The sequence below is a fragment of the Lampetra planeri genome, chromosome 61 (genome assembly GCF_965212315.1).
Source record: "Lampetra planeri chromosome 61, kcLamPlan1.2.h2, whole genome shotgun sequence".
NCBI classification, from domain to species: Eukaryota; Metazoa; Chordata; class Hyperoartia; order Petromyzontiformes; family Petromyzontidae; genus Lampetra; species Lampetra planeri.
The window spans coordinates 2016649-2044116 of NC_136167.1; the positions used below are offsets into that span (position 1 = coordinate 2016649).

Consider the following 27468-nt stretch of genomic DNA (forward strand, 5'->3'; position numbering starts at 1 on the left):
TGCTACACTTTCTCCACTCGACGACGACGATGATGATGAGACACATTCGTCGAGCTGTCATTTGCGGTAGCTAGGTGGTCGCTTCTGAAAAAGAGTCACACAGCTCAGTGGGGTCTTACCTGGCGAAATACGTTTATTTATTATTATTTTTAGTTTTAGAATGACCCAGGCTCACGCACGCCAGCCAACCTCTGTCCTCATCCTCCTCCTCATCGCCCCCCTCCTCGCCACCTCGTTCGCTCCACGTGTCACCTCGTTCGCTCCACGCGCTGCTTCCGCGGCCGTCTGGAACGCTCTGCCCTTCCGATGTTCGGAAGCCACTGGAGGAGCTACGCACTTTTAAATCGTCATCATCATCATCTAGATTGACGAACTCATTCCTTTCGGACTGCTGCTTGTGTTCTAGTTTGTTGTCCTTCTCCCGCACCTCCGATTAGCGCAGTTGGCTACGTACGGTGCGAAAGAAGTTCAACATACACAACGACAACGATCCTCCGTACAGCCTATAACAGACTGTTGGGGCAAGTTATGTTAGCGAGCATCACCGATGAAGACCGGATCGGCCATCTGAATGTGGCGTTGTAAAGTTGTTGACTCCAAATTTACATCAGCAGCAGCCATGCGAAAGCAGAAGAGACTCATAGAAACTCATAGAGATCCAGACTAATAGAGACCCACAGAGACTCATAGATACCCATAAAGATCCAGACGAATAGAGACACAGAGAGACTCATAGGCAACCATAGAGATCCAGACTAATAGAGACCCACATAGATCATATACACTCATAGAAACCCAGACTAATAGAGACCCACAGAGACTCAGAGACCCCTATAGAGACATCATAGCGATACAACTCGGTTGGCTGCTTGTGCTGTGGTTGTCTGCTGGCTCTGCCACCTGAATGTAGCGTTGTAAAGTTGTTGACTCCGCATCTGCATCAGCCGCCGCACGAAATAAATCAGAAGATGTAGTAGAAGATCGTCGTCATCATCGTCATGACCCCCCTCCTCCTCTGTAACCCTACAGCCCGCATCCTGTAACCCTATCCCACACGTGTTCGCGTGCTCTCTCTCCACCCCCAGCCCCCAGTGTAGTAATGCACAAATCTGCACGCGCCTTCAATCTTCTCTCCCCAAGCCGAGAGCAAACATCGGCGCCGAGTGTGAGCCGCGCCGCGCCACGACACCTGCGCCGTGTCCCACGGGATCATAATCTCCCTCCACCCCTCACCTCCACTCTACCTCCACCACCCCCTCCACCTCCATCTCCCTCTCCACCTCCCCCTCCACCTCCACCTCCACCTCCACCTCCCCCTCCACCTCCACCTCCCCCTCCACCCCCCCTCCACCCCCCCCTTCTACCCCCCCTCTACCCCCTTCTACCCCCCCTCTACCCCCCCTCTACCCCCCCTCCACCCCCCTCCACCTCCCTCCACCCCCCTCCTCCACCCCCCCTCCACCCCCCCCTCCTCCTCCACCCCCCCTCCACCCCCTCTCCTCCACCCCCCCTCCACCCCCCCCACCTCCACCCCCCTTCCACCCCCCCTCCTACACCCCCCTCCACACCCCCCCCCACACCCCCACTCCTACACCTCCTCTCCACCCCTCCTCTCCACCCCACCTCCACCCCACCTCCACCCCCCCCCTCCACCCCCCCTCCAAATGAGTACCTGGTGAAGTGTGTAAAATCATCGCCACTGGAGATACAAAGGCGGCCGGGCGGGCATGGTGCTGGCCACCCACCACCTCGTGTGCCGTGCCCGCTTTCATAGGTGCTGCTCGCTAACAGCACTTGCCCTCAACTCTCCGTTAAGGCTACGCGGGGGATCTTTGTCTTTGTTGCGTGTCTATGAGTGTGTCTCTGTGTGTCTGTTAGCGTGTCCTCTGTGTGTGTCCGAGTCGTTGTGTGTTTTTGTTGTTGTTGTTGAAGTTCCATTGTCTTGGTGAATGAATGGCCCCCCGCGTGTTTGTGGAGCCGCGCGTGGCACGCCGCGGTCGGCAGAGCGCGCGCCCGCGGCACGTTCGAGCGAGCGAGCGAGATTCACCTGCAGCTGATCCACCACCAAAGACAAAGATCCCCCGTATAGCCTTAACAGACTGTAGGAGCAAGTGCTGCTAGCGAGCACCTATGAAGGCCGGCACAGCACACGAGGGCGTGGGTGGCCAACACCACGCCCGGCCGCCTTTGTTTCCATAGTGACGGTGTTTACACATCGCACCAGGTACTCATTTGAGGCTGAGTCGACCTAGGGGAAGCCCGGGACCGGTTCAGATAATCCTTACCGGTGTTGGCCGTGAGCGGGAATCGAACCCAGGTCGCCAGGTTCATAGCACAGCGTAGCGCTAACCACCACACTACCGCTCCACCACCACCGCCACCACCACCATCGCCAATTACCACCAATCTCCATCGATCACCACCACCAATCACCACGAATCACCACCACCAACGACATCGCCAATTACCACCACTCTTCATCATCACAAACCACTGCCAATCACCACCATCATCGATCACCACCACCAATCACCACCACCAATCGCTACCACCACCACCTGCCCCAACCCACCTCTGCACATTACTACCACGACCAGATACATGTTCCCACCCTCCACCACCACCACCACCACTCCACCACCACCACTCCACCACCACCACTCCACCACCACCACTCCACCACCACCACTCCACCACCACCACTCCACCACCACCACTCCACCACCACCCATTATAACGCGACCCCCCATCACGCGACCAGGTGCCCTGGGTCCGGGACGTGAGATTTTCTGGGCGCCCGGTCGATAGAACGCGCGCGGTGCCCAAGGCCGCGGGAGGGGAAAGCTTTCTGGTTTTTATGTTTGATTTGTTTCGTTTGGGGCACATGTCGCGTTCACACGGAGCCTGCGGCCAAGCGGACAAAGTTCAATCAGGGCGTTGAACAACACGGGACCGACACACGGCAGCAGTTGCGCGCCTCCGTCATCAGCTGCATCCACGTCTTTAATGCAGCGCACATCCGTCATCAGCTGCATCCACGTCTTCAATGCAGCACGACTCCGTGACAATTGCATCCACATCATCAAAGCCACGGAAGGAGCATAAGGACAGTGCTGAGTCTAGGGATAGTGTTGAGTCTATGGGTAGTGTTGAGTCTATGGGCAGTGCTGAGTCTATGGGCAGTGTTGAGTCTATGGGCAGTGCTGAGTCTATGGGCAGAGCTGAGTCTATGGGCAGTGCTGAGTCTATGGGCTGTGTTAGTCTATGGGCAGTGTCAGTCTATGGGCAGTGTTAGTCTATGAGTAGTGTTGAGTCTATGGGCAGTGCTGAGTCTATCGGCAGTGCTGAGTTTATGGGCAGTGTTAGTCTATGGGCAGTGTTGAGTCTATGGGCAGTGTTAGTCTATGAGTAGTGTTGAGTCTATGGGCAGTGCTGAGTCTATCGGCAGTGCTGAGTCTATGGGCAGTGTTAGTCTATGGGCAGTGTTGAGTCTATGGGCAGTGTTAGTCCATGGGCAGTGTTAGTCTATGGGTAGTGTTGAGTCTATTGGCAGTGCTGAGTCTATCGGCAGTGCTGAGTATATGGGCAGTGTTAGTCTATGGGCAGTGTTGAGTCTATGGGCAGTGTTAGTCTATGGGCAGTGTTGAGTCTATGGGCAGTGTTAGTCTATGGACATTGTTGAGTCTATGGGCAGTGTTGAGTATATGGGCAGTGTTGAGTCAATGGGCAGTGCTGAGTCTATCGGCAGTGTTGAGTCTATGGGCAGTGCTGATTGTATGGACATTGTTGAGTCTATGGGTAGTGTTGAGTATATGGGTATTGTAGAATCTATGGGCAGTGTTGAGTCTATCGGCAGTGCTGAGTCTCTGGGCAGTGTTGGAGAGGGAGAGGCGAGCGAGAGCGTGAAGTTTACCAATCATCAGGCGTGGCCAGCGTGGAACGATGTAACTTATAAATTGGACACTGCGAATATTGGTCGACACGGCAAGGTGGGTGGGGTTAGTGGGGGGCGAGGAGAGGTGGAGTCAACGGAACCAGGGCGTCAACCCTAACACTGCTACTCCGCTGCTGCTGCTGATAGGGAGGATGGATGGGTGCAGGCGTTAAGGATGTGGTCACGCGAGGTTCGTAATCATAGGAACACACACACACATACACACACGTACACACACACACGTACACACGTGTGTGTGTGTACGTGTGTGTGTGGGGAGCGGTAGTGTAGCGGTTAGCGCGCTGCGCTATGAACCTGGCGACCCGGGTTCGATTCCCGCTCACGGCCACCACCAGTGACGATTATCTGAACCGGTCCAGCGCTTCCCCTAGGTCGACTCAGCCTCAAATGAGTACCTGGTGCGGTGTGTAAACATCGTCTCTGGGGAGACAAAGGCGGCCGGGCGTGGTGTTGGCCACCCACCCCTTCGTGTGCCGTGCTGGCCTTCATAGGTGCTCACTAACAGCACTTGCCCCAACAGTCTGTTACAGGCTGTACAGGGATCTGCGTGCGTGCGTGTTGTTTTCGATCATCGATTGTTTTACACGTGAACACACTCACACATACATACACACACGTGAACATACCGACATGAGAGCACACGCCAACACAACACAAGTGCATATACCGACACGCCAACACAACACAAGTGTATATACACACACGTGTATATACCGACACGTAAACACACTCACACGTGAACAAGTGAACACATACAGTGAGGGAAAAATGTATTTGATCCCCTGCTGATTTTGTACGTTTGCCTACTGACAAAGAAATTATCAGTCTATAATTTTAATGGTAGGTTTATTTGAACAGTGAGAGACAGAATAATGTAATGCGAGCGTAAATCTGGTTGTTGCTGGGCTCTGGCCCATTCACACGGCCCGGGGTATTGGGGGGCGGAGCCCGGTAATGGGGGGCGTGTGAGAGGGGCCGCCGTTCACCTCGGCTCCAATGGGAAGTGAGGTGAATGGGGGTGGAGCCAGCAGGGCAGTACGGGAAGGCCGGATCTGACGATCCAGAAGGGGAGGTGTCAGGGTCACGTGGGGGAGAAGATATTAGTGGGAGCCCGGAAGAGATCGGGGTCAGTTGTTGAAGTGAAGAAGCGGGACCACGTTGGGTGGCCGCCGCGCCATCAGCCACGTGGCTGATGGGGCTTCGGCACACCGTCGGCCTGCGGTGTGCGGAGCGAGGAGGAGCGGAGCGACTGACGGGAGAGCGCGTGCGGGGCGCGCTCGAGGAGGAGCTAACAGAGGGGCGAACAGAGGAGCGTGCGTGGCACACGAGAGGAGCGAGCGCGGCACGTGAGAGGAGACTCTGGTCCCTTGTCAGGACCAGCGGGGTGTGAGGAAGAGTGGAGGAGCTGAGGAGGAAGCGCGTGCGGGGCGCGCGCGAGACGACGCTGGTCCGCGGAGGAGACCAGCGGGGTGCGGAGAAAGAACTTGAATAAAAGACCAACGGAGACCAGCAGTGCCTGACTTATTACAACAACAAAATCCAGAAAAACGCATGTCAAAAATGTTATAAATTGATTTTAATTTTAATGAGGGAAATAAGTATTTGACCCCTCTGAAAAACATGACTTAGTACTTGGTGGCAAAACCCTTGTTGGCAATCACAGAGGTCAGTCGTTTCTTGTAGTTGGCCACCCGGTTTGCACACATCTCAGGAGGGATTGTGTCCCACTCCTCTTTGCAGATCTTCTCCAAGTCATTAAGGCTTCGAGGCTGACGTATGGCAACTCGAATCTTCAGCTGCCTCCACAGATTTTCTACGGGAATAAGGTCTGGAGACTGACTACGCCACTCCAGGACCTTAATGTGCTTCTTCTTGAGCCACTCCTTTGTTGCCTTGGCCATATGTTTTGGGTCATTGTCATGCTGGAATATCCATCCAGGACCCATTTTCAATGCCCTGGCTGAGGGAAGGAGGTTCTCACCCAAGATTTGACAGTACATGGACCCGTCCATCGTCTCTTTGATGCGGTAAAGTTGTCCCGTTCCCTTAGCAGAAAAAAATACCCCTAAAGCATAATGTTTCCACCTCCATGTTTGACGGTGGGGATGGTGTTCTTGAGGTCATAGGCAGCATTCCTCCTCCTCCAAACACGGCGAGTTGAGAACCTCATTTGCCAGTAAAAATATGATAATTGGTTTTTTACCCTTCTATCTGGCAACAAAACTGACACCTTTTTACAAGGAGTCATGTTTGCATAGACCGCAATACCTGCAGTCATAATACAAACAAAAGACATAACTCTGATAATGTGCACTGTCCTTGAAGTTGATTGGTCCACACCCGAGACAGCTTTCCTTCGAGCCTAGTCTCACATGGGTTGGACCAGATGACGCCAAAAGGCGCACAACTCAAAGACAATGCACCATCAGAGTATGAGAGCTCGGGGCAAGCATCTACACTATGGGAACCTCATTTGCCAGTAAAAATATGATAATTGGTTTTTTACCCTTCTATCTGGCAACAAAACTGACTGCAGGTATTGCGGTCTATGCAAACATGGCTCCTTGTAAAAAGGTGTCAGTTTTGTTGCCAGATAGAAGGGTAAAAAACCAATTATCACGGCGAGTTGAGTTGATGCCAAAGAGCTCCATTTTGGTCTCATCTGACCACAACACTTTCACCCAGTTGTCCTCTGAATCATTCAGATGTTCATTGGAACACTTCAGATGGGCATGTATATGTGCTTTCTTGAGCAGGGGGATCTTGCCCAGCAACAACCCGATTTACGCTCGCATTACATTGTTATTCTGTCTCTCACTGTTCAAATGAACCTACCATTAAAATTATAGACTGATCATTTCTTCGTCAGTGGGCAAACGTACAAAATCAGCAGGGGATCAAATACTTTTTTCCCTCACTGTACACACGTGACTGCACTCACACGTGAACACACACACCGACACGTGAACACACTCACACGTGAACACACACAAGTGAACATACCGACACGTGAACACACACACGTGAACACACTCACACGTGAACACACAAACACACACAAGTGAACATACCGACACGTCAACACTGCTGGCCTTACACGAGTTTATTGTATTCCTCATGTGCACGCTCACCACACGCCATCGACTCAACACTACGTTCCATGATCGTGTCTTCTTCCTATTGTCTTGGTGTCCCCCGTGTGTGTGTGTTCCTCGTGTGTGTACCGTATGAGTGTGCTTACCGTGTGTGTGTGTGTCCCGTGTGTGTGTCCCTTGCGTGTGTCCCGTGTGTGTGTGCTTACCGTGTGTGTGTGTGCCGTGTGAGTGTCCCGTGTGTGTGTGTCCCGTGTGAGTGTACTGTGCGTGTGTGTGCGGCCCGTGTGAGCGTGTCCCTCGTGTGGTTTCCGCGTGCACGCACGCACGCGTGTACGCGGACGCGGCCAGCTCGAGCGGAAGATCACGCTTCCATGGATGTGCGAGGCTCAGTCGCGGGTTGAGACGGGCCCTCGGTGCCCAGATGGTGGTATCTCGAGTTGACGTCAATCCAGAAGTCCATGTAGTCGCGGCGCAGGTGCTGCTTGACGGAGCTGTAGTCTATGTTGCTGGTGATGTCCAGGTACTGCTCTGTGCTCGCGTCGTAGACCGGCCAGTGTGTGGGCACCGCCTTATCCCCGTAATTCGGGTCCCTGCGAGCGCGCAAGAAGAAATAATTGGTGAGGGCCCCGGGTGGCGCCGCCGTCACTACTCGGACGTGCAGGGCAAACACAGAAGTCGTCGTCGGCGGCAGTGGCAGCCATGCGGTGGTGAGCGGTCGCCGTTACCAACAATTTCCCAAAGCTCTAAGGTCCTCTACATATGGCGGTGTCATTGGCCGATTGTTGAGTGTTTACGCGCAACAGCAACAGCAACGTAGCCCTCATCACCACAGCCCGCTATAAACCCATCATCACTTGGCGCCGTGGACCATCACCCACCGCACATGCCATGGCAGCAGTAGATGCGCATGATACCTTTCACGCACGAATGGAAAAGAAAAAAAACTCTCCGGTAGCGGTGCGGCGACTATGGTCATCCAGAACAGACGCAGTGCAAGGTCTAACGAGACATCACAGCGATACAACTCCGCTGGATCCTGGATCGGTTGTCTGGGCTTGACCACCTGAATGTGACAATTGTAGTCGTTGCTCTGCATCTACATCAGCAGCAATACGCAAGAAGAAGAGGCGCATAGATACCCATAGAGATCCAGACTAATAGAGATGCACAGAGACTCATAGATACCCACAGAGATCCAGACTAAAAAGAGACCCACAGAGACACACAGACACCCATAGAGATCCAGACTCATAAAGACCCACAGAGATCCAGACTAATAGAGACTCACAGAGACTCATAGATACCCATAGAGATCCAGACTAATAGGGACTCACAGAGACTCATAGATACCCATAGAGATCCAGACTAATAGAGATGTGCAGAGACTCATAGATACCCACAGAGATCCAGACTAATACAGATGCACAGAGACTCGCATATACCCACAGAGATCCATACTACTAGAGACTCACAGAGACTCATAGATACCCATAGAGATCCAGACTAATAGAGACGCACAGAGACTCATAGATACCCATAGAGATCCAGACTAATAGAGACGCACAGAGACTCATAGATACCCATAGAGATCCAGACTAATAGAGACGCACAGAGACTCATATATACCCACAGAGATCCAGACTAATAGAGACGCACAGAGACTCATCGATACCCATAGAGATCCAGACTAATAAAGACACACAGAGACTCATATATACCCACAGAGATCCAGACTAATAGAGACTCACAGAAACTCATCGATACCCATAGAGATCCAGACTATTAGAGACGCACAGAGACTCAGAGACCCCATAGAAATCCATAGACTCATCGAGACCCATGGAAACGCATAGACTCAGAGACACCACAGCGATACGACCGCTCTGCTGTCACCTGACGCACTTGTCTGGGCTTGGCCACTTGAATGTGACAATTGTAGTCGTCGGCTCTGCATCTACATCAGCAGCAGCCATCACGTTAAAGATCCCGCGGCATCATCCTGGGCCATTGTGTGCCGGTCGGAGAGACGGTTAAACTTTGCCAAAATTTTAAAAATCTACACCAGCGAATCGATCGATCGGGTCGGGGAGGGGGTCGAACTTGCGATTCGCAACGTTGCGCTCTGCTCTGTAGCCCAACAGCGATGCTCTGCACAGCGATCTTCGTATTCAATTATAATAATTATGGTAAATCATCTTACCTATTAAAGGCATTTTTTGTCGGTGTGTCTGTATGTCCGTCTGTCTGTTTGTGTTCGCACACCTGTGAGGGATTTGGCTCCCAAACGGTGGGGTTTATATAAAAAAATATTAACCAGGTTTTCACGCCGTAAGCCCCGCGGTGGGCAAGCGCTATTCCTTTTTCACATCCCTCAACTTTTAATTAGTTAAATGATCTATTTAGTGATATTTCTATTTATTTATTTACTTTTGCTGCTCGACGATACCAACTCACCTGCCTTCGGTGGGGGGGACGGCCCCTACCAAATGCAATGAAAATACAAAACGCTGAGGTTAATTATTCACAGTGTGATGTCCTCCCCCCCCCCCCCCCCACCTCGATGCATGCAGTTACTACTATAGAGTCTGCAGATATTAACATTATAGCGCTTACATAGTATTATTGTAGCACGGGCAAGGTGGTGGGGGGGTAGTGGCCCAGCCCCCAGCCTGCCAAGGTGCCACCTCGGCCGGCTGGGCAAACTAGGCGAGGCCGGGGGCTCTGCACGGGACTAGGCCTCACCACGCCACTCTGTCAGGTGAGTACTTTGTGCTATAGAGTCAGCATGTACTACAATAGTGATAGCTGGTACCACCACAGTCAGTATGCACTGCTGTAATCATAGCAGGTACCACAACACTATGCACTGCTGTAGTGAAAGCAGGTTTCACCACAAAATACACTGCTGTAATCATAGCAGGAGCCACCACAGTCAGTATGCACTGCTGTTATCATAGCAGGTACCAACACAGTCAGTATGCACTGCTGTAATCATAGCAGGTACCACCACAGTAAGTATGCACTGCTGTAATCATAGCAGGTTCCACCACAGTAAGTATGCACTGTTGTAATCATAGCAGGTACCAGAGTCAGTATGCACTGCTGTAATCATAGCAGGTACCACCACAGTAAGTATGCACTGCTGTAATCATAGCAGGTTCCACCACAGTAAGTATGCACTGTTGTAATCATAGCAGGTACCAGAGTCAGTATGCACTGCTGTTATCATAGCAGGTACCACCTCAGCCAGTATACACTGCTCTAATCATAGCAGGGACCACCACAGTCAGTATGCACTGCTGTAGTAATAACAAGATACCATCCCTTACACCACCACAGTCAGTTACCACTGCTGTAGTCATTGCAGGATACCACCACAGCAGTATGCACTGCTGTAATCATAGCAGGAACCACCACAGCAGTATGCACTGCTGTAGCAATAGCAGGTACCACCACAGTCGGTATGCACTGCTGTAGTGAAAGCAGGTTCCACCACAGAATGCACTGCTGTAGTGATAGCTGATACCACCACAGTCAGTATGCACTGCTGTAATCATAGCAGGTACAACCACAGCCAGTATGCACTGCTGTACTGAAAGCAGGTACCACCACAGTCGGTATGAGACATTGTGCTTCGATATCAAGACAACACCATCAAACGATTTCCTGAGACAAGCAAAGCATATGATGCCCTACAATACCCCATTATACTGTGCAAAGTCCAAGATGGGTACCATGTCCAGATTCGTCAAATTATCAAAACTACACGACAAAGACATCCTCACAAAACTGTCTCCTCTAAAGACTTTTATTCCTTCATGACCATGGAGAGAGAAGGAGGAAACCCCATATTACGGTGCGCCAACCTCTTCAACTAAGTATGTTGTCGATGAGTACGCCAAAATTGAGAGGTAGCATCTTCTTTACATTCAACTTAATCAAAAACGCCTGTGTATAGAAGAATGTGGGCTGATTAGTTATTTTGCCGTAATCTTTCACAGGTGGACCAAGATACATGCATGAGAAGACTCAGTATGGCATGATGTACATCAGGCAATATGGCAGGCCCAACTTCTTTATCACCTTCACTTGCAATCCTAAATGGAAGGAGATCCAGGTTGAGCTTTATCCAAACCAAAAGGCAACAGATAGACATGACACCATTACAAGAGTCTTCAAACTCAAAGTTGATGAACTCATGAGGCTTATTAGGACTAAGGAAGGCAGTGTCTTTGGAAAGACAACATGTAACTTGCACATCAATGATTGCCAAAAACGTGCTCTTACTCATGCTCACATTTTTCTATGGATGACAGGAACAATTCATGCAAGTGACATTTACACAATCCTCAGTGCTGAGCTACCTGACCCCCATCAAGACCCTGCCCTATTTGATGTGGTCTGCAAGCAAATGGTCCATGGCCCATGTGGGCAATCAATCCAAATTCGCCATGTATGCAAGACCGCAGGTGTACGAAGAAGTACCCACGCAACTTCTTGAAAAACACTCAGTCAGGCCATCATGGCTATCCTCTATATCGGCGCAGAAATACTGAGCATGGTGGATTTCAAACAACGCTCAGACCTGCCACTAACTCTCAAATGAAGGTTGACAACCAGTGGATCGTTCTCTACTGCCCTCTTCTGTGCAAGATCTTCGAGGCCCACTTTATTGTTAAATTCTGCAATTCGGTGCAAACCATCAAATATATTTGCAAATACATCAACAATGGCTCTGACATGCCTATTTTTGCCTTACAAAAAGAGGGGCAAAGTGTGGATGAGGTTACGTCTTCTTGTCCAAGAAAGATACATCAGCAACAATCAGGCCATTTCGATCATTCTTGGCTCCCCCATCCATGATCGTTCCCCCACAGTCGTCCATTTGGCAGTTCAACTCGAAAATGGTCAACGCATCTACTTCACCAAAATAATTGACCAACAACAGGCCCTGGCTCCACAATATACCATCCTGATGGCGTTCTTTGTTTTGTGCCAAAGTTACCCATTTGCTGCCAACCTGCTCTACAAGTTATGTGTGTGTGTAAGACGATGTCTGTGTGTGTAAGTCCATGTGTGTGTTTGTTAGTCAATATGTGTGTGTGTGTAAGTCCATATAGGTGTGCGTGTATGTCGATGTATGTGTTAGTCTATGTATGTGTGTGAGTTGATGTGTGTGTGTGTGTGTGGCTTGATGTGTTTGTGTGTGTGGGTCTATGTCTGTGTGTGTGTAAGTCGATGTGTGTGTGTTTTTTTTGACAGGGCAATGCCGGGTACTTCCCACTAGTAATTTATATTTATACAGCGGAGCATTCCGCCCGTAGATCCCAATGCGCCACCTTGTGTGGAAAGGAGGAAATAGACAGAACCGACAGGGTACATGGCCAGAACGAGACGGGGGGCAAAGGCCGGCTTACTCACTCACTCACTCAACCCACTCACTCACTCAACCCACTCACCCACTCATTCACCCACTCACTCACTCACTCACCCACTCACCCAGTCACTCACCCCCATCATCGTGTTTCCCCAACTCCATCACCACCACCCCATCACCATGTCACCACCCTCCCCTTCACCCTGCACCCTCCCCCCGCCACATGGGGGGGGGGGGGGGGGGGGGTCGGTACGCGGTCCCCCCTACCTGCCCGTGGTGCGTGTGTGCACAGTTTGCATCGCCTGCATGTTTCTACATATGTGTGTATGTATGTTGAACTTCTTTAGCACCGTACATAGAAAACCGTGCTCACCGGAGGTGCAGTGTTGAGTCTACGGGCAATGTTGAATCTATGGGCGGTGTTGAATCTATGGGCAATGTTGAGTCTACGGGCAATATTGTCTATGGGTACTGTTAGTCAATGGGCAGTGTTGAGTCTATGGGTAGTGTTAGTCAATGGCCAGTGTTGAGTCAATGGGTAGTGTTAGTCAATGGGCAGTGCTGAGTCTATGGGTAGTGTTAGTCAATGGGCATTATGTATGTACGTTGAACTTCTTTCGCACCGTACGCATCCAACCGTGCTAATCGGAGGTGCTGTTCCGTGCCACCCCGTGCCATGCCGTTGCCGTTACCCGGTCTTGGCGAAGTTGCTCCAGTAGGCGATGAAGGCAGCGGAGACGTCGCGATCCTTCGGCCGGTAGCCCAGCGGCGTCTGGAAGGGCTTCCCGAACACGTACTGCAGGTCGTCCGCGTGGTCGGCGCCCATCCAGTTGGGGTAGACGAAGGGCATGCGGCTCGGGTGGGACAGCTGGTACGAGTATGTGCGGGCACCACTGCGCACAAAGCAAAAGACAAAGTGGGGGGGGAGCGATGGGGGGCGCGCCCGTGTTAAAGCATCGAGACGGGAGAGGCTCAAATACATAGCTGTCAACCCATGCGGCTTACCCAGTGGCGGGCCGTGTATTTTACACCTAGGCCTTCAGTGCTATCTTCCTGCAATTAAACCGCCTTCGAATAACCTCACCATGACACTAAGGCTGTTGTCATTCGACGTAACCACCCCATATTCACAATGACAGGGACATTTATCGAGTGGAATAAAGTGATTTAACACGAGGCTCAACACCTATGAGAGTTACATTACACTAATTGCAGAGACATGAATACATGGTGACTGGAACCATCAAGGATGTACCACTATTACGCAGTATGACAGGATGCTGCATCACAAATAGACAACGCATAGCCCAAATCAATGTCATTACTAAAGAAACAAAAACAAACTCACAACAACAAGTCACATTTACTCCTACGACTACCAAGCAAGCAAAAATGCCGTAAAACACAAATAACACAATCAGGCTTCAAAATGGCTTCCCCACAGAAAATACAAATAATTGTATTTTATTATGCAAATTTTTATTATTTTATTATTTCCCTTCTACGCGACTTTACCGAAAGAACCAAGAAGATGAATCCCTGCAGTCACGAAAGCTTTACATCCAAAAATAGAATCAAAATGTTTAATAACAATCATTAAATAAAAATTCAAAATGTATGCTTATCCATTCTCCCATGGAGAAGCAAAATGCTCCTTCATGGAATAAATGAAAGGTGACCTTCGTAAATTGAAATAATCAAATAGTTAATAATTAAAGTTAATCGAAATGAGTGTTGTTGTAACAATTATATTTACTTAAAGTTGCGCATTTTGATGTGATGTCACATTTCTCAAACCCTCCCTCCCCTCCTCGTCACGCATCGTCATAAATGTCTGACCCCCCTCCCCCCCCCCCCAAGGTGCGTGACGTCATTTATGGACGGCCCCTTACATACTACGGTATTAATAACAATGTTAAATTATTGTATTTGTAGGACCATTGGAACCTCCATTGCCAGTAGCAAAATATGATAATAGTTTTTTTATACCCATTTATCTGGCAACAAAACTGACACCTTTTTTTACAGGGAGTCATGTTTGCATTGACCACAATACCTGCGGTCGGAATGCAAACAAAAAACAAAACTCTGATAATGTATGCACTCATCTTCTTGGTTCTTTTGGTAAAGTCACGTAGAAGGGAAATAATAAAATAATACAAATAAAACAATAAAATAATTCTCACGACGTTTCGGCCACAACGCAAGCAGCCGTCCTCAGGTGAAGAACAGGTCTGTCGGAAAGACAGCTGTCTTTATTTTATTATTTCTCTTCTACGTGACTTTACCGAAAGAACCAAGAAGATGAATCCCTGCAGTCACGAAAGCTTTAAATCGAAATGTATGCACCGTCCTTGAAATTGATTGGTCCACACCCGAGACAGCTTTTCTTAGAGCCCAGTCTCACATGGTGTTGGACCAGATGACGCCAAAAGGCGTGCAAGTGACCAGGCGTGCAGGTGACCACGCGTGCAGGTGACCAGGTAGTGCAGGTGACCACGCGTGCAGGTGACCAGGTAGTGTAGGGCGAGTGAGGCGAGGGCGCTCTCCGCGTCTCCGCGCTTCTCACGTGGCGCGCTGCGAGTGCATCTGCAGGAGTCTCTGGCAGGGCGCGATGAAGAGGAAGTCGGTCTCGAGCTCCACGGCGGCGCGCGCCGCCTCCTCCGAGTAGTCGGCCACCTGCTGGTCGTGCGAGTAGAGGTTCGACACCTCCAAGCCCACGTCACGGTGGCCCTTCGCGAAGCCCATGGCCAATTTGTAGATGTCCATCCTGGAGGTGGGAGGGGGGGGGTACGAGGGGGGAGGGGGAGTAGTTGGGGTTGTTGTGGGTTATTAGATCAGATGTCAGTGATTAGTTGAACCGTAAATGTTTTGGTTATGGGTTAGAGCGCACAAATATAAAAACCCACCACCACCCGACACAGCCAATCAGTGAGGTTTGCCACGTGAACCAAACGTGCTAATTAGTTACTTCTTCAGCACCACGGTGGTTAGGAGATGTTAACTACCTCGTCTGGTATGCAGGAGGCCCGTGGGTTCGATCCCAACCATGACCACCTGTATATTTCGGAGTGGTCATGTGAATTTTTCTCCGGGTCCTCCTGTTTTTCTCTCCACGCTTAGAATCAACGTCACGCGTTCAGACTATTTGGCTGCTTATAAATGTACACACGATGATGATGAGACACTTCGTTCAGCGATCATTTGTGGCCAGGTCGCCTCTGAAAAAGAACCAAATGGCTCAGTGGGTCTGAAAATAGCAATAGTTCTTCTCCACCACAGCTGATGTAGATGGTGATGTAATGATGATGATTGTTATTATTGCCCTACTTTTTCCAAGGAAGCCTCAAGATTCTGCGAGAAGGGTCCTGCTGAGTCTTCGCAGTAGGGGGCGACGGTGCTACGTGTTCCCGAACCCTCAGCACCTGTCATCGAATGTGCAGGTGATTTTGCAGCATTTGGGATTAACATCATGCTAATCCCTCACATTAACATAGCCACGTCCGTGCCCTCGTCGTAGGAGGCCGCTCTCCTATCTTACAGTCACATGCTAATTTCTCATATTAACATCACTAGCCCTGGCCACTGCTGTATAACCCTTGGGCTACACCCATTTCAAACCTTTTTAAAACAGTTTGCCTCAGCAGCAGACCACGCTTTCCCACCTGATGATGGAGGCTTGTGTTGCGCCCGAAACGTCGTGATTTATTTTATTTTATACCTATGTAATGCGAGCGTAAATGGAGTTCCTGCTGGCCTCTGGCCCAATCAAAACAGCCCGGTCTGGGAGGCGTGTGGGAGGGACCGCCGTTCACCTCGGCTCCAATGGGAAGCGAGGTGAATGGGGGCGGAGCCAGCTGGGCAGTACGGGAAGGCCGGATCTGACGATCCGGAAGGGGAGGAGTCAGGGTCACGTGGGGGGAGAGGATATAAGTGGGAGCCCGGAAGAGATCGTGAGAGTTGGGGGAGTTAAGAGGCTGAGCCACGTTAGGTGGTGAGAGGAGATCCGCGCCATCGGCCACGTGGCCGAAGGACCTTCAGCACGCCGTCGGCCAGCGGTGTGCGGAGTGCGGGAGTGGAGGAGCTAACGGAGGAGCGTGCGCGGCACACGAGAGGAGACGCTGGTCCCATGTCAGGACCAGCGGGGTGTGAGGACGAGTGGAGGAGCTGACGAGGGAGCGCGTGTGGGGCGCGCGCGAGACGACGCTTGTCCGCGGAGGGGACCAGCGGGGTGCGGAGAAAGAACCTAAATAAAAGACCAACGGAGACCAGCAGTGCCAACGGAGTCTTTTATTACACCTAAGTGACTTTACCGAAATAACCAACGATTAAGCATTTGGGATGTTTTGGCCCAATACGCTTGACACTGGGCCTGTGGGGTTTTAGCCCTGGGCAGGGAAACCGGAGAACCCAGGAGGCTGCCCATGCAGGACAGGGGGAGAGATAGCACAAACTCCATTCTGCTCTCGTACAAACACCAAGATCCCCCGTGTAGCCTTAACAGACTGTTGGGGCGAGTGCTGTTAGCAAAGCAGTGCCTATGAGAGGGTGGGTGGCCAGCACCACGCCCGGCCGCTTTCGTACTCATTTGAGGCTGAGTCGACCTAGGGGAGGCCCAGGACTGGTTGACATAATCGTCACCGGTGTTGGTGGCCGTGAGCGGGAATCAAACTCGGGTCGTTGGATTCGTAGCGCAGCGCGGCACTAACCGCTGCACCACCGCTCCCCACACACTCACACACGACCTCACACTGCGGGACATGGGGACAACAGATTTACTCTACACGTTCACACATTCACTCCAATTCGCACTCACGCTCACAGACACACACACTAACATTCACACATTCACTCACATTCACACACTCACGCTACTCTCCAACAAAGACGGAGGGCAGAGGAGAGACGCTCACAGCAACTAGCGGAGCGCCAGGTGGCTAAAATGCAGCATATTGGCACCTCCAATTAACACGTACGATGAAACAGAGGTTTAACATACATACATACATAGGGGTTACAGCTGGTGCATCTGCCAGTCATCTCAGAAATCAGTTTTCTGGATTGAAAACTAATTTCTTTAGAATTGCTTTTTGTGATTAGTTTGTTGTCCTTCCCCCGCAGCACCGATTAGCACGGTTGGCTACGTACGGTGTGAAAGAAGTTCAACATACGTACATTCATACGTACATTCGCGGCACCTGGGGTCTGTCACGTGACCCTCCCGCACCTAGCCTGGCACAGCAGTCAACCCACGGCAACTGGGCTCTGTCACGTGAACCTTCTGCACCTAACCTGGCACAGCAGTCAACCCACGGCACCGGGGGTCTATCTCGTGACCATCCTGTCAGCGAGCGATCCTTCGACACTTCACGCGATGGCCTCAAAGCGCACCTGGGCCTGCTGGCACAAGCGGCTGTAATACGAATAAAAGCGAACACTCACATGCAGCTATCATGAAATCGGACATGGTAAAAGCTATTTTTAAGGCATAAAAAACGTGTTTTTTTGCATAGCGAATCAACATAGCAGTCTCATCTAGTGCTATAACAGACTGACAATACAAATATCGTAATAAAAACCCGTTACTGTAGCTCCGTTAACGGCTGGTTTTAAGCTTTTTTCAAGAAGACGGTCCCGAGTTGACCGGACCAGAGTCGATGTTTTTGTCGGACAGAATTGATTTTTTTGGGCGGCAGAATCGATGTATTGGATCACAATTATCGATCCAAAACACCTAACATGCACCCTCTTGACGTCACGACACAGAAACGCCCACTTCCAAGTGCCCCCTTGGGTATCGCGTCACAGCGCCTTTGTAACATCGTCACAACCACGTGGGGGAAGGGGGAAATGAAGGGTGCTGTTGTCTGTTCACTGGGAGCTGCACACTTTTAAATCATCATATAGATTAACAAACTCGTTTCTTTAAAACTGATTTTTTGTGTTTAGTTTGTTGTCCTTCCCCCGTATTTCCGATAAGCACAGTTGGCTATGTGCGGTGCGAATGAAGTTCAACGTACATACACATACCTATCAACCCCTTATCAGTGCTTACCCTCTTAAAGACCAATTCCAAACTTTATTTGTCACCCCTTGCCCTTATAATTCTCAACCATCATCCTACAAAGTCCCATCACAAGGAGAGAAACATAAACAGACTATCTTAGTTTTTTGCAGTTTTGAAATGGCTGTAGACCATACGAACCTGAAAACTCAATTTCCCTGCACAGGAATACGGGGTAAACCATATGTGTTTACACGGTATGCCTGCTTCTGTTCCTGCTGTTGTCGTCGTCAGCCCACCTGGTGGTCTTGTCCTTCGTGTTGACGGACGGCACGTCCGCGCCTGCGAAGAGGTGTCCGTCCATGTTGTTGACGCCTGCCATGTAGTCGATCTGCGCCGCGTTGCCCACGAGGAGGTGCGGCTCCTCGGGCAGGAAGTCGCCGTCCACCACGGGGCTCCACGCTAGAGAGTTCACCAAGGGACCTACGGTACCAGGTGACGGTCAGGGGGGAGGGGTGGCAGGTGCGGTGCGGTGAGGGTGTGTGGTACAAGGTGTACGATGAAGGGTGTGGAGGGGTGGTTCGGTGAAGGGTGAATGGTGAGGGGTTGTGCTGTGAGAGGGGTACAGTGAGGGACGCCCCTAATCTACCGTTGACGTCCTTACTAATTACGCTACTTCGAAGGGCCACTGCCCAAAACGTCGTTGACTACGAATGTTTCCTGGAGAAGCCACACACGAGCAGCGTTCCTGTGGCCCTTGCGGGAGGCCACACAAGCATTTTTAGGACACACGGGCATTATTAGGGCCTCACGGGAGGCCAAACGGTTGCTGCTAGGCCACAAGGGTGTTGTCAGGCCCTCATGGGAGGCCAAACGAGCATTGTTAGGCCACACGGGCATTATTAGGCCCTAATGGGAGGCCAAACGGTTGCTGCTAGGCCACACGGGTGCCGTGAAGCCCTCCTCACCTGTGGTGGAGGGCACAACAATTTTTATGGCGTGCACCACGTCGACGGGGTTGCTGATGCGCAGGCAGCCCATGAGGCGCGCCGAGTCGTCCGTCGGGCAGCCCACCACCTCGGCCACCTGGACAGAGACAACATCCCCCCCCCCCCCCCCCGTGTAGCCTTTGACACAGCCGTGTACACTAGGAGCGAGTATGGTCTGTTCTCCTATGGTGTTCCTGAAGAGCACCGCGTTATGGGGGAAAATCGCCTCACAATAAATGTATAATATAGGGGTAAAGCGCAGTCGGCAATAACGCGTGAGATGCGCAGTACACACGCTGAACAAAGACCGAGGCGTGCGTGGATAGCATCTACAGGCATCCAGCAGCATCCCAATCCCTTGCGCGATGCTACGCCGAGGCAGCCATACTACCACTAATTCCCACTCGCGCTGCGACGTAGTTCCGTTTGCTCGATCGTGTCATACCCAATGCGCGTTATGAAAATGAGGCGCACCTATGGGTGATGGCCAGGACCAAGCCCAGGGCCGCCTTTGTCTCTTCCAGTGGCGATATTTACACACCGGTGTGATGTTTACACATGTTTACACATCGCACCAGTGCTGTGTGCGTGGCGCTGTGTGCGTGGTGCGTGTGTCTGTGTATGTGCTGCGCATGTATGGGTTGTGTGTGTGCTGCGTGCGTACAGTGTGTGTGGTGCTGTGTGCGTAGTGTGTGCGGTGTGCATTACGCGCGCGTGGTACATGTGTGTGGTGCGTGCGTGTGTGCGTGCGTGCACACGTGTGTGCGTTGCTGCATTGCGCTATGTGTGCGTAGGTACACGCGCGTGCCTTGATGGCCCAGGATAGCGGGTCCCTCTGGATGGCCCAGGAAGCAAGGGCCGACCCGCTCTGACTGATGGCGCGATGGAAAATCCCATTGTTGACCGGGGATAGCATCTGTAACGACATCATCACCCCCCTTCGTGATCATCATAATCATCATCCCCCCTCGTCATCTTCGTCGTAAACCTAAGGGGCTTACTTTGGCCAACCTGTTGAGAAGCAAGCCACATTTTCATTTTTTTTGACAACGAGATTGCATGGAGCATCGTAAGGCGTTGACAGATTGCCAAGATCCACGCGGGAGTTGAGCGTCTGGTTAACCAACGAATGATCATTGGTGGCTTTTCAACCTTCCTCCTATCTCTGCTTTTGCCGATGAAGCACATTGGTCATCGGGACGTGAACGACTTGACTTTCTCTGTGGCCGTGTCGTGGGAGGGCTTTTTAATTTTTTATTGATTATGTGGTTTGAGCCAGCAGGACATGATTCGGCCAAAACCTCGCTCACTTTCCACCCCGTTTCTATGTATCTCTATGAGTCTTTATGTATCTCTATGTATCTCTATCAGTCTCTATGTGTATTTGTATCTTTATGAGTCTCTATGTATTTTGATTAGGCTATATTCAATCTTGACTTATAGCTTTTGTGATTGCAGGCATTTATATTTTTTGGGTCTTATAGCGGGATATGACATACTGCCACAGCAGCTCTCCAGCTATATATTTTATCACCTGATGACGATTTCTTGTGTTGTGATCGAAACTTCGTGATATTTTTTTTCTATCTACTTGGCTTTACCGAAAGACCCAAAGAATAGGCTAAATTAGTTTTTATGTATCTCTGTGAGTATCTATGTATCTCTATTAGTCTATATTAGTCGCTATGCATATTTATGAGTCTCTATGTATTTATCGTAGGTTCTATGAGTATCTGTGTAACTCTATTAGTCTCTATGAGTCTCTATTAAGCAAACTCCTGCCCCCCCAAATATAGAAGTCACACTCCGCCTATGTAATAACGAATTGTCCTTGAAGTTGATTGGCCTGCACCTGAGCTACAGCCTCTGCCATGGCCTCGTCTCACCACCGGTGTTACAGCAGAGAAAAACGCCAAAAAGTGAACGGTACAAGGACACTATGAAACCTCCTTTACCAGTGGCAAAATATAGTAATAGGTTTTTACCCTTTCAACTGGTACAAAAAACTGACACCTTTATACAAGGCATCATTGTTTGCAATAACCACAACACAAGCAGTCAAAATGCAAACAAAAAGAAACAACTCTGATGATGATAATGATATGCACCGTCCTTGAAGTAATTATCATCATCAGAGTTGTTTCTTTTTGTTTGCATTTTGACTGATTGTGTTGTGGTTATTGCAAACAATGATGCCTTGTATCAAGGTGTCAGTTTTTTGTACCAGTTGAAAGGGTAAAAAACTATTACTAATACAAGGACAATGCAAACAAACACACTTTGCTAATAACAATAACAATGTATGCATTGTCCTTGACACTGATTGGCCTGCACCTACAGCCTCCGCTATGGCTTCTTTGTCTCAGCGGTGCTAAAACTCCTTAAATCCGTGCTACGAATGCTTTGGCGTTTGCATGGCCCTTGTGCTGTCCGCTTTCTCGTGTCCTTTGCTTTGTGACGCATCTTAACACCCGCCGGATTATTGCCAGAAAGGGTGAAGAGTTTAAATCATCATCACGAATCGTGACATCGGTCGGGGAACCCTCCACACACACACCGTGTCGTGGCGATATTTCTCACGAGGCTCCCGCCTCAACGTCGGTTTTTTTAATTTTTAAAGATGTTATCAGCCAATGAATGACGAGTCGTTTATTATACACGTGGGAGGACACCATCATCATGCCCTCCCCCCATCATCACCATGCCTCCCCCATCACCACATCCCTCCCATCACCATGCCTCCTCCATCACCTCCCCCCCACCATCACCATGCCTCCTCCATGACCCCCCCCCTTCTCCCGCACCTGCAGGGAGACGCTGGCGCCCCCCGCGGACTCTCCGAAGATGGTGATGTTGTCGGGGTCTCCACCGAACGCGCGGATGTTCCTCTTCACCCACTTGATGGCGGCGTGCTGATCCCACAGTCCGTAGTTACCTGGGCGACACAAAGACAAAGACCCCACCCCCCGCGCCATCTAGCCTCGAGGATACCAGGGCGAGTGATAGCAACGCACGTCCCCCCGTGTCCCTCCATGTCACCCATATCGCTGCCCCGCCCCCCATATCCTCGTCTTCAGAGTGCCCCATATCTCCCGCATGTCTTGCTGCGGTGACTAGGAGATGTGTTGACTACCTCGCCTGGTATCCGGGAGGTCGTGGGTTCGATCCAGACCCTGACGCCTGCTGCTGTGTATTTGTAGTTTGCGTGTTATTTCTCTCCCGCCGTGGTTGCGTGGATTTTTCTCAGGGGCCTCTGATTTTCCCCTCCACGTTTAGAATCGCGGTTTACATTGGGGATGCGTTCCTCAAAGGTGCGATGACGAATTTTGAAGCGACGTAAATCAAAGAGAAGAAATTAGTTGAGTTTTTAGCTTGGTTTAGTGTCTCGTGTTCCCCACGTGTCTCCTCCCTCCCTCCCCCACCGTGTTGCTCCCACGTGCCCCCCCCCCTCACCGGGCCCGTGCTCGTCGCCCGTGCTGAGGAAGCCCAAGGGCCCCAGACGGTAGTTGAAGGTCACCACGATGACCTTGCCGCGGTCCGCCAGCTCCTGGCCGTCGTAGAGGAAGTTGTCGAGTAAGCTGGCGCCTTCGCTCGAGCCGAAGATGAACGCGCCCCCGTAGATCCACACCATCACGGGCAGGTTCCTCGACACTAGGAGGAAGGGGGGGGGGGAGCGTTGGGGATTGGGGGGTGTGAGAGGGCCGATCGGTGTTCCTGTAGTGGGCACTCTCCCCATAAACACGCGTAGGCAGGTAAGCATTCTCGTCCGTTTATTCCACCTCCATCACACACAGAGCCCTCCTTCATCCACAGCTCTCTCTCTCTCTTTCTTCATCCACAGCTCTCTCCTCTCTATCCACAGCTCTCTCTCTTTCTCAATTCACAGCTCTCTCCTCTCTATCCACAGCTCTCTCTCTCTTTCTCAATTCACAGCTCTCTCCTCTCTATCAACAGTTCCCTCCATCCACAGCTCTCCCCTCTGGTCCCTCCTCCGACGTCACCTCTTATCCCCACAGTCCTCTATGAATTCTAAACTATAAAAACAAACTCTGTATTTTACCAGGTAAGGCCCACTGAGCTATATAGGTATTTTTCAGAAGCGACCTGGCCACAAATGATCGCTCAACAAAGTGGCTTGTCATCGTGTGGAAACTTATAGCTTGAGCCAAAAACTCTACAAACGCGCGACGTTGATTCTAAATGTGGAGAGAATAAACCGGAGGACCAGGAGAAAAATCCACGCGACCACGGGGAGAGAGAGAGACACGCAAACTCCAAATATACAGCCTCCTCGTGTACCTCCTCTATTGTACTCGATGCGCCGTTCAGGAATTTCGTCGATTTATTTTGAACAGCGGCTGATTGTACCGTGCCCGCGTATTCTTTTGTTGCAATTAAAACAAAAGTAAAATAAAATAAAACTATTCCAGTCGCAGTGCGTTCGCACGTTCACTGTAAACATACCCCCCCCCCAACACGCACGGCATCGCACCATTGCAGCACATTCACCCCGACTCAGCTGCCTTCCGCGTGCGTGCCACTTTCCCTCTTTTCCACGTGCGTGCCAACCTCCGTCTTCCACGTGCGTGCCACTCTCCCACTCCCACGTGTGTCTACGCATTCCGCACACGCGGTCCTTACCTTTGATGCCGTGCGGCACCCAGACATTGAGGTAGAGGCAGTCCTCAGACCCCCGCGTGTCCGTCTGGCTCATGGTGGTCTGCAGGCAGCGGTCACGGTAGTTGTAGGCCTTCAGAGTACCTGGAGCGCGCTCCCCGCACGTTCACGCAAATAAGATAAAGATCGCCCCGTTGTAGTCCATAAGACTGTTGGGGCAGGGGGGGGGGCGAGTGCTGTTAGCGACAAGCAGCGTCTATGAAGGCCGGGCACGGTACACGAGAGGGTGGCGGTGGCCAGCAACTACGCCCGGCCGCCTTCGTCTCCACACCCCCTTCCGCCCCCCGCCCCGGTGGCGATATTTTGACACGTGGCAATCAGATTCTCATTTGAGGCTGAGTTGACCTAGAGGAGGCCCAGGACCGATTCAGCTAATATAATCGTCACTGGTGTTGGCCGTGAGAGAGAATCGAACTCGGATCGCCGCGCTCGGAGCGCAGTGCGCTAACCGCGACAGCACCGCTCCCCACCAGCACCACACACACAGACACACACACAGACACACACACACACATGGACACACACGCTGACACACACACACACATGGACACACACGCTGATACACACACACACATGGGCACACCACACGCGCAAGGTAGGAGGTCAGTGAGTGATGATTCAAGAGGTCACGGAGTTAGAGGTCGTGAGGTCAAAGCGTTAGCGCTCTGTCCGGGGATCAGCTGCGTAATTGAGAGGTGAGCGATGAAGGAGGTGACGGGTGAGGAGGTAAGGGGGTGAAGAGGTTAGGATGAAACAGTCGGGCGGACCCTGCCTACGCTCCATCCCGGATGTTACCAAACTTAATTCATGAGGCGAGAAGCTGACAGGATCCTTGAAAGATCTGGACACGGTCCCATCATTGATGAGCTCCTCCGACAAGCGAGGCAACGTTGGAGGAGCCCACATGACATGCCCAGCCACCGCATGCCCAAGTGGCTTCTGTTTGGCCGGAGAGAGGGGGCTAAACGGGCGCGGCACAGCCTGGAGAAGAGTTGGAGTGATGCGGTACGGGAGGACGTGGAGCTGAGTGGACTTGCCTATGACTGAAACCAGCGGTGTCAAGATCGGCCTCTGTTGAGGAGGCTCGTGAAGGACGCTGCTGCTGCTACTGGCCAGTTGGAGGCAGTCGCCCTCCAGCAATAACGGTGGGCAGAGGAGTGACCCTCACAACAACGTGCAGAGCACCGGGTGGTGCATCGGCCAGTCATCTCAGTCAGTCAACCCGTGGCACCTGCCGGGTCTGTCCCGTGACCTGTCAGCAGCCCTCCACACTTCACGCGATAGCCTCAAAGTGCACCTAGCCTGGCACAAGCACCGCGGTGATGTCACCGGCCACTTAGTGGCGTCGTTGTCGTATGAGCGTGAGAGTCACCAGGAGGGTCGTGACTAGGTGAGAGGGGGCTTAGGAGGCTGAATCGTGACGAGGTGAGAGGGGGCTTAGGAGGCTGATTTGTGACGAGGTGATGGTGCGAGCGAGCAGGAGGAGGAGGTGGTGTGTAGTCAGGGCGGGATTAAGATTTTGTAAGGCCCCTGGGCTACATGTACTGTGAGGCCACCCACCAATAATATTTTCGAAAGGGAAACAAAGTTAAAGAAAAATAAAGTTTAATTTTAACAAGGCTAACAACTAAATAAAATGCAGCATTCACAAGCGAAATCACTTTTCACTTCATCTCTGGGGGCACTCCAGCTGGCAGATGCCCCTTGGGCGGCAGCCCCTAAAGCCCCCACACCTTGATCCAGCCCCGTGTGTGGTGGTGTTGGTGGTGGTGTTGGTGGTAGTGGTGTTGGTTAGGTGGTGTGTGTGTATGTGTGTGCGGGCGAAGTGTTACCGCCCCATCCCGGGTGAGGCTCGGGTTTGCTGAAGGGGCGCGGAGGAGCGGCGAAGGGGATTCCCTTGAAGACGTCGACGGAGGAGAGGAGGCCCGTGGAGACGCGACGACCCTCCACGTTGCCCCACTCGGTCGTGACCACACCCAGCTGCAACAGAAACAAAGCGGGCAACCCTCCCCCCCCACGTCACACCGCGAAGCCTTTAACAAACTTGTCGGGGGCCAGCTGTTCGCGATGGTGATGTACACGCGGCAGTCACCTTTGTACGCGTGCCCTCTGCGCGTGGGTGAAGGGCACGCGTATACAGGTGAGCACACGGGTAGGCAGGTGAGCGAACGTGTACATATGTGGGTGCGCAGGTGAGTGCACGTGTGGACAAGTGTGTACACAGGTAAATGCACGTGAGCGCAGGTGAGTAGAAAGGTGAGGGCACGTGAGCATAGGTGAGTGCACAGGTGAGTGCAGGTGAGCGCACAGGTGGAGCACACGGGCGGAATTCCGTCACGCACCGACGCAGCGGAGGCGCTCGCTGCGGTGGCGAGGAAGAGAACGGCGAATCGCAGAGACCCCGCCATGGCTGCTCCTCCGTTGGCTTTGTGGCTCCCACATCACCCACGCGCTTCTTATTGAACCCGCGGGGGGGGCGGAGGGGGGCTCGCCCACCGCGTGATGGGGACGGTCCCAGGTGCGCCTCCCGAGGGGAGGGGTGGCCGGGTGGGTGGAGTGGTAGGGGGGGTGGGGGGTGGGGGCTGTGTGTGTAGCGGTCAGTACACTGCGCTACGAACCCGGCGGACCCAGTTTGATTCCCGCTCACGGCCAACACCCAGTGACGATCATTTGAACCGGTCCTAGGCCTCCCCTAGGTAGACTCAGCCTAAAATGAGTACCTGGTGCGGTGTGGTGTAAACATTGCCACTGGAGAGACAAAGGCGGCCGGGCGTGGTGCTGGCCACCCACCCGCCCCTGCTGTGCCACAGTGCCGGCCTTCATCGGTGCCCCTACTCGCTAACAGCACCTTGCCCCAGCAGTCTATGAAGGCTGCACGGGGGATCTTTGTCTTTGGTGTGTAAACATCGCCACTGGGAAGACAAAGGCGGCCGGGCGTGGTGCTGGCCACCCACCCGCCCCTGTTGTGCCACAGTGCCGGCCTGCATAGGTGCCCCTACTCGCTAACAGCACCTTGCCCCAGCAGTCTATGAAGGCTGCGCGGGGGATCTTTGTGTGCGCGTGGCTTGTGTGGCACATTCCCATCGGTGAGCTCCTCCGGCCCGGCGAGGCTAAGTTGGCTGGGTCGTGTAGCCCACGTGCCCAGCCACCGTATGCCGACGCAGCTTGACGATTTATTTTGGTCGTTCACCAGCACTGGATCAAGCCGAGCCTGACTTTGGTGATCAGGCACTGATTGTTGAAATCACTCATTGGCCTGTAAACATTTGGCAGCTTACCAGCATTGATTCAATTGAGCCTGACTGCTGATGAGACACTGATTGTCCGGATCAGCCATTGCTTATAAACACGGTGAATGTTAACTACCTCGC

General features: G+C 51.9%; 1 protein-coding gene across 1 annotated transcript; it reads right to left on the minus strand.

Annotated features, from left to right (window-relative positions):
* Positions 1-7043: 7043 nt before the first annotated feature.
* On the minus strand, positions 7044-26541 carry CEL (carboxyl ester lipase). Its single transcript, XM_078619176.1, has 11 exons — positions 26440-26541; positions 25930-26077; positions 24062-24181; positions 22874-23071; positions 22225-22355; positions 20229-20336; positions 19400-19517; positions 18731-18914; positions 14997-15197; positions 13120-13320; positions 7044-7640 (listed from the first exon to the last, which is right to left on the minus strand). The coding sequence occupies exons 1-11, from the start codon at positions 26503-26505 to the stop codon at positions 7412-7414; spliced, it is 1704 nt and encodes a 567-aa protein (XP_078475302.1). The 5' UTR covers positions 26506-26541; the 3' UTR covers positions 7044-7411.
* Positions 26542-27468: the final 927 nt, after the last annotated feature.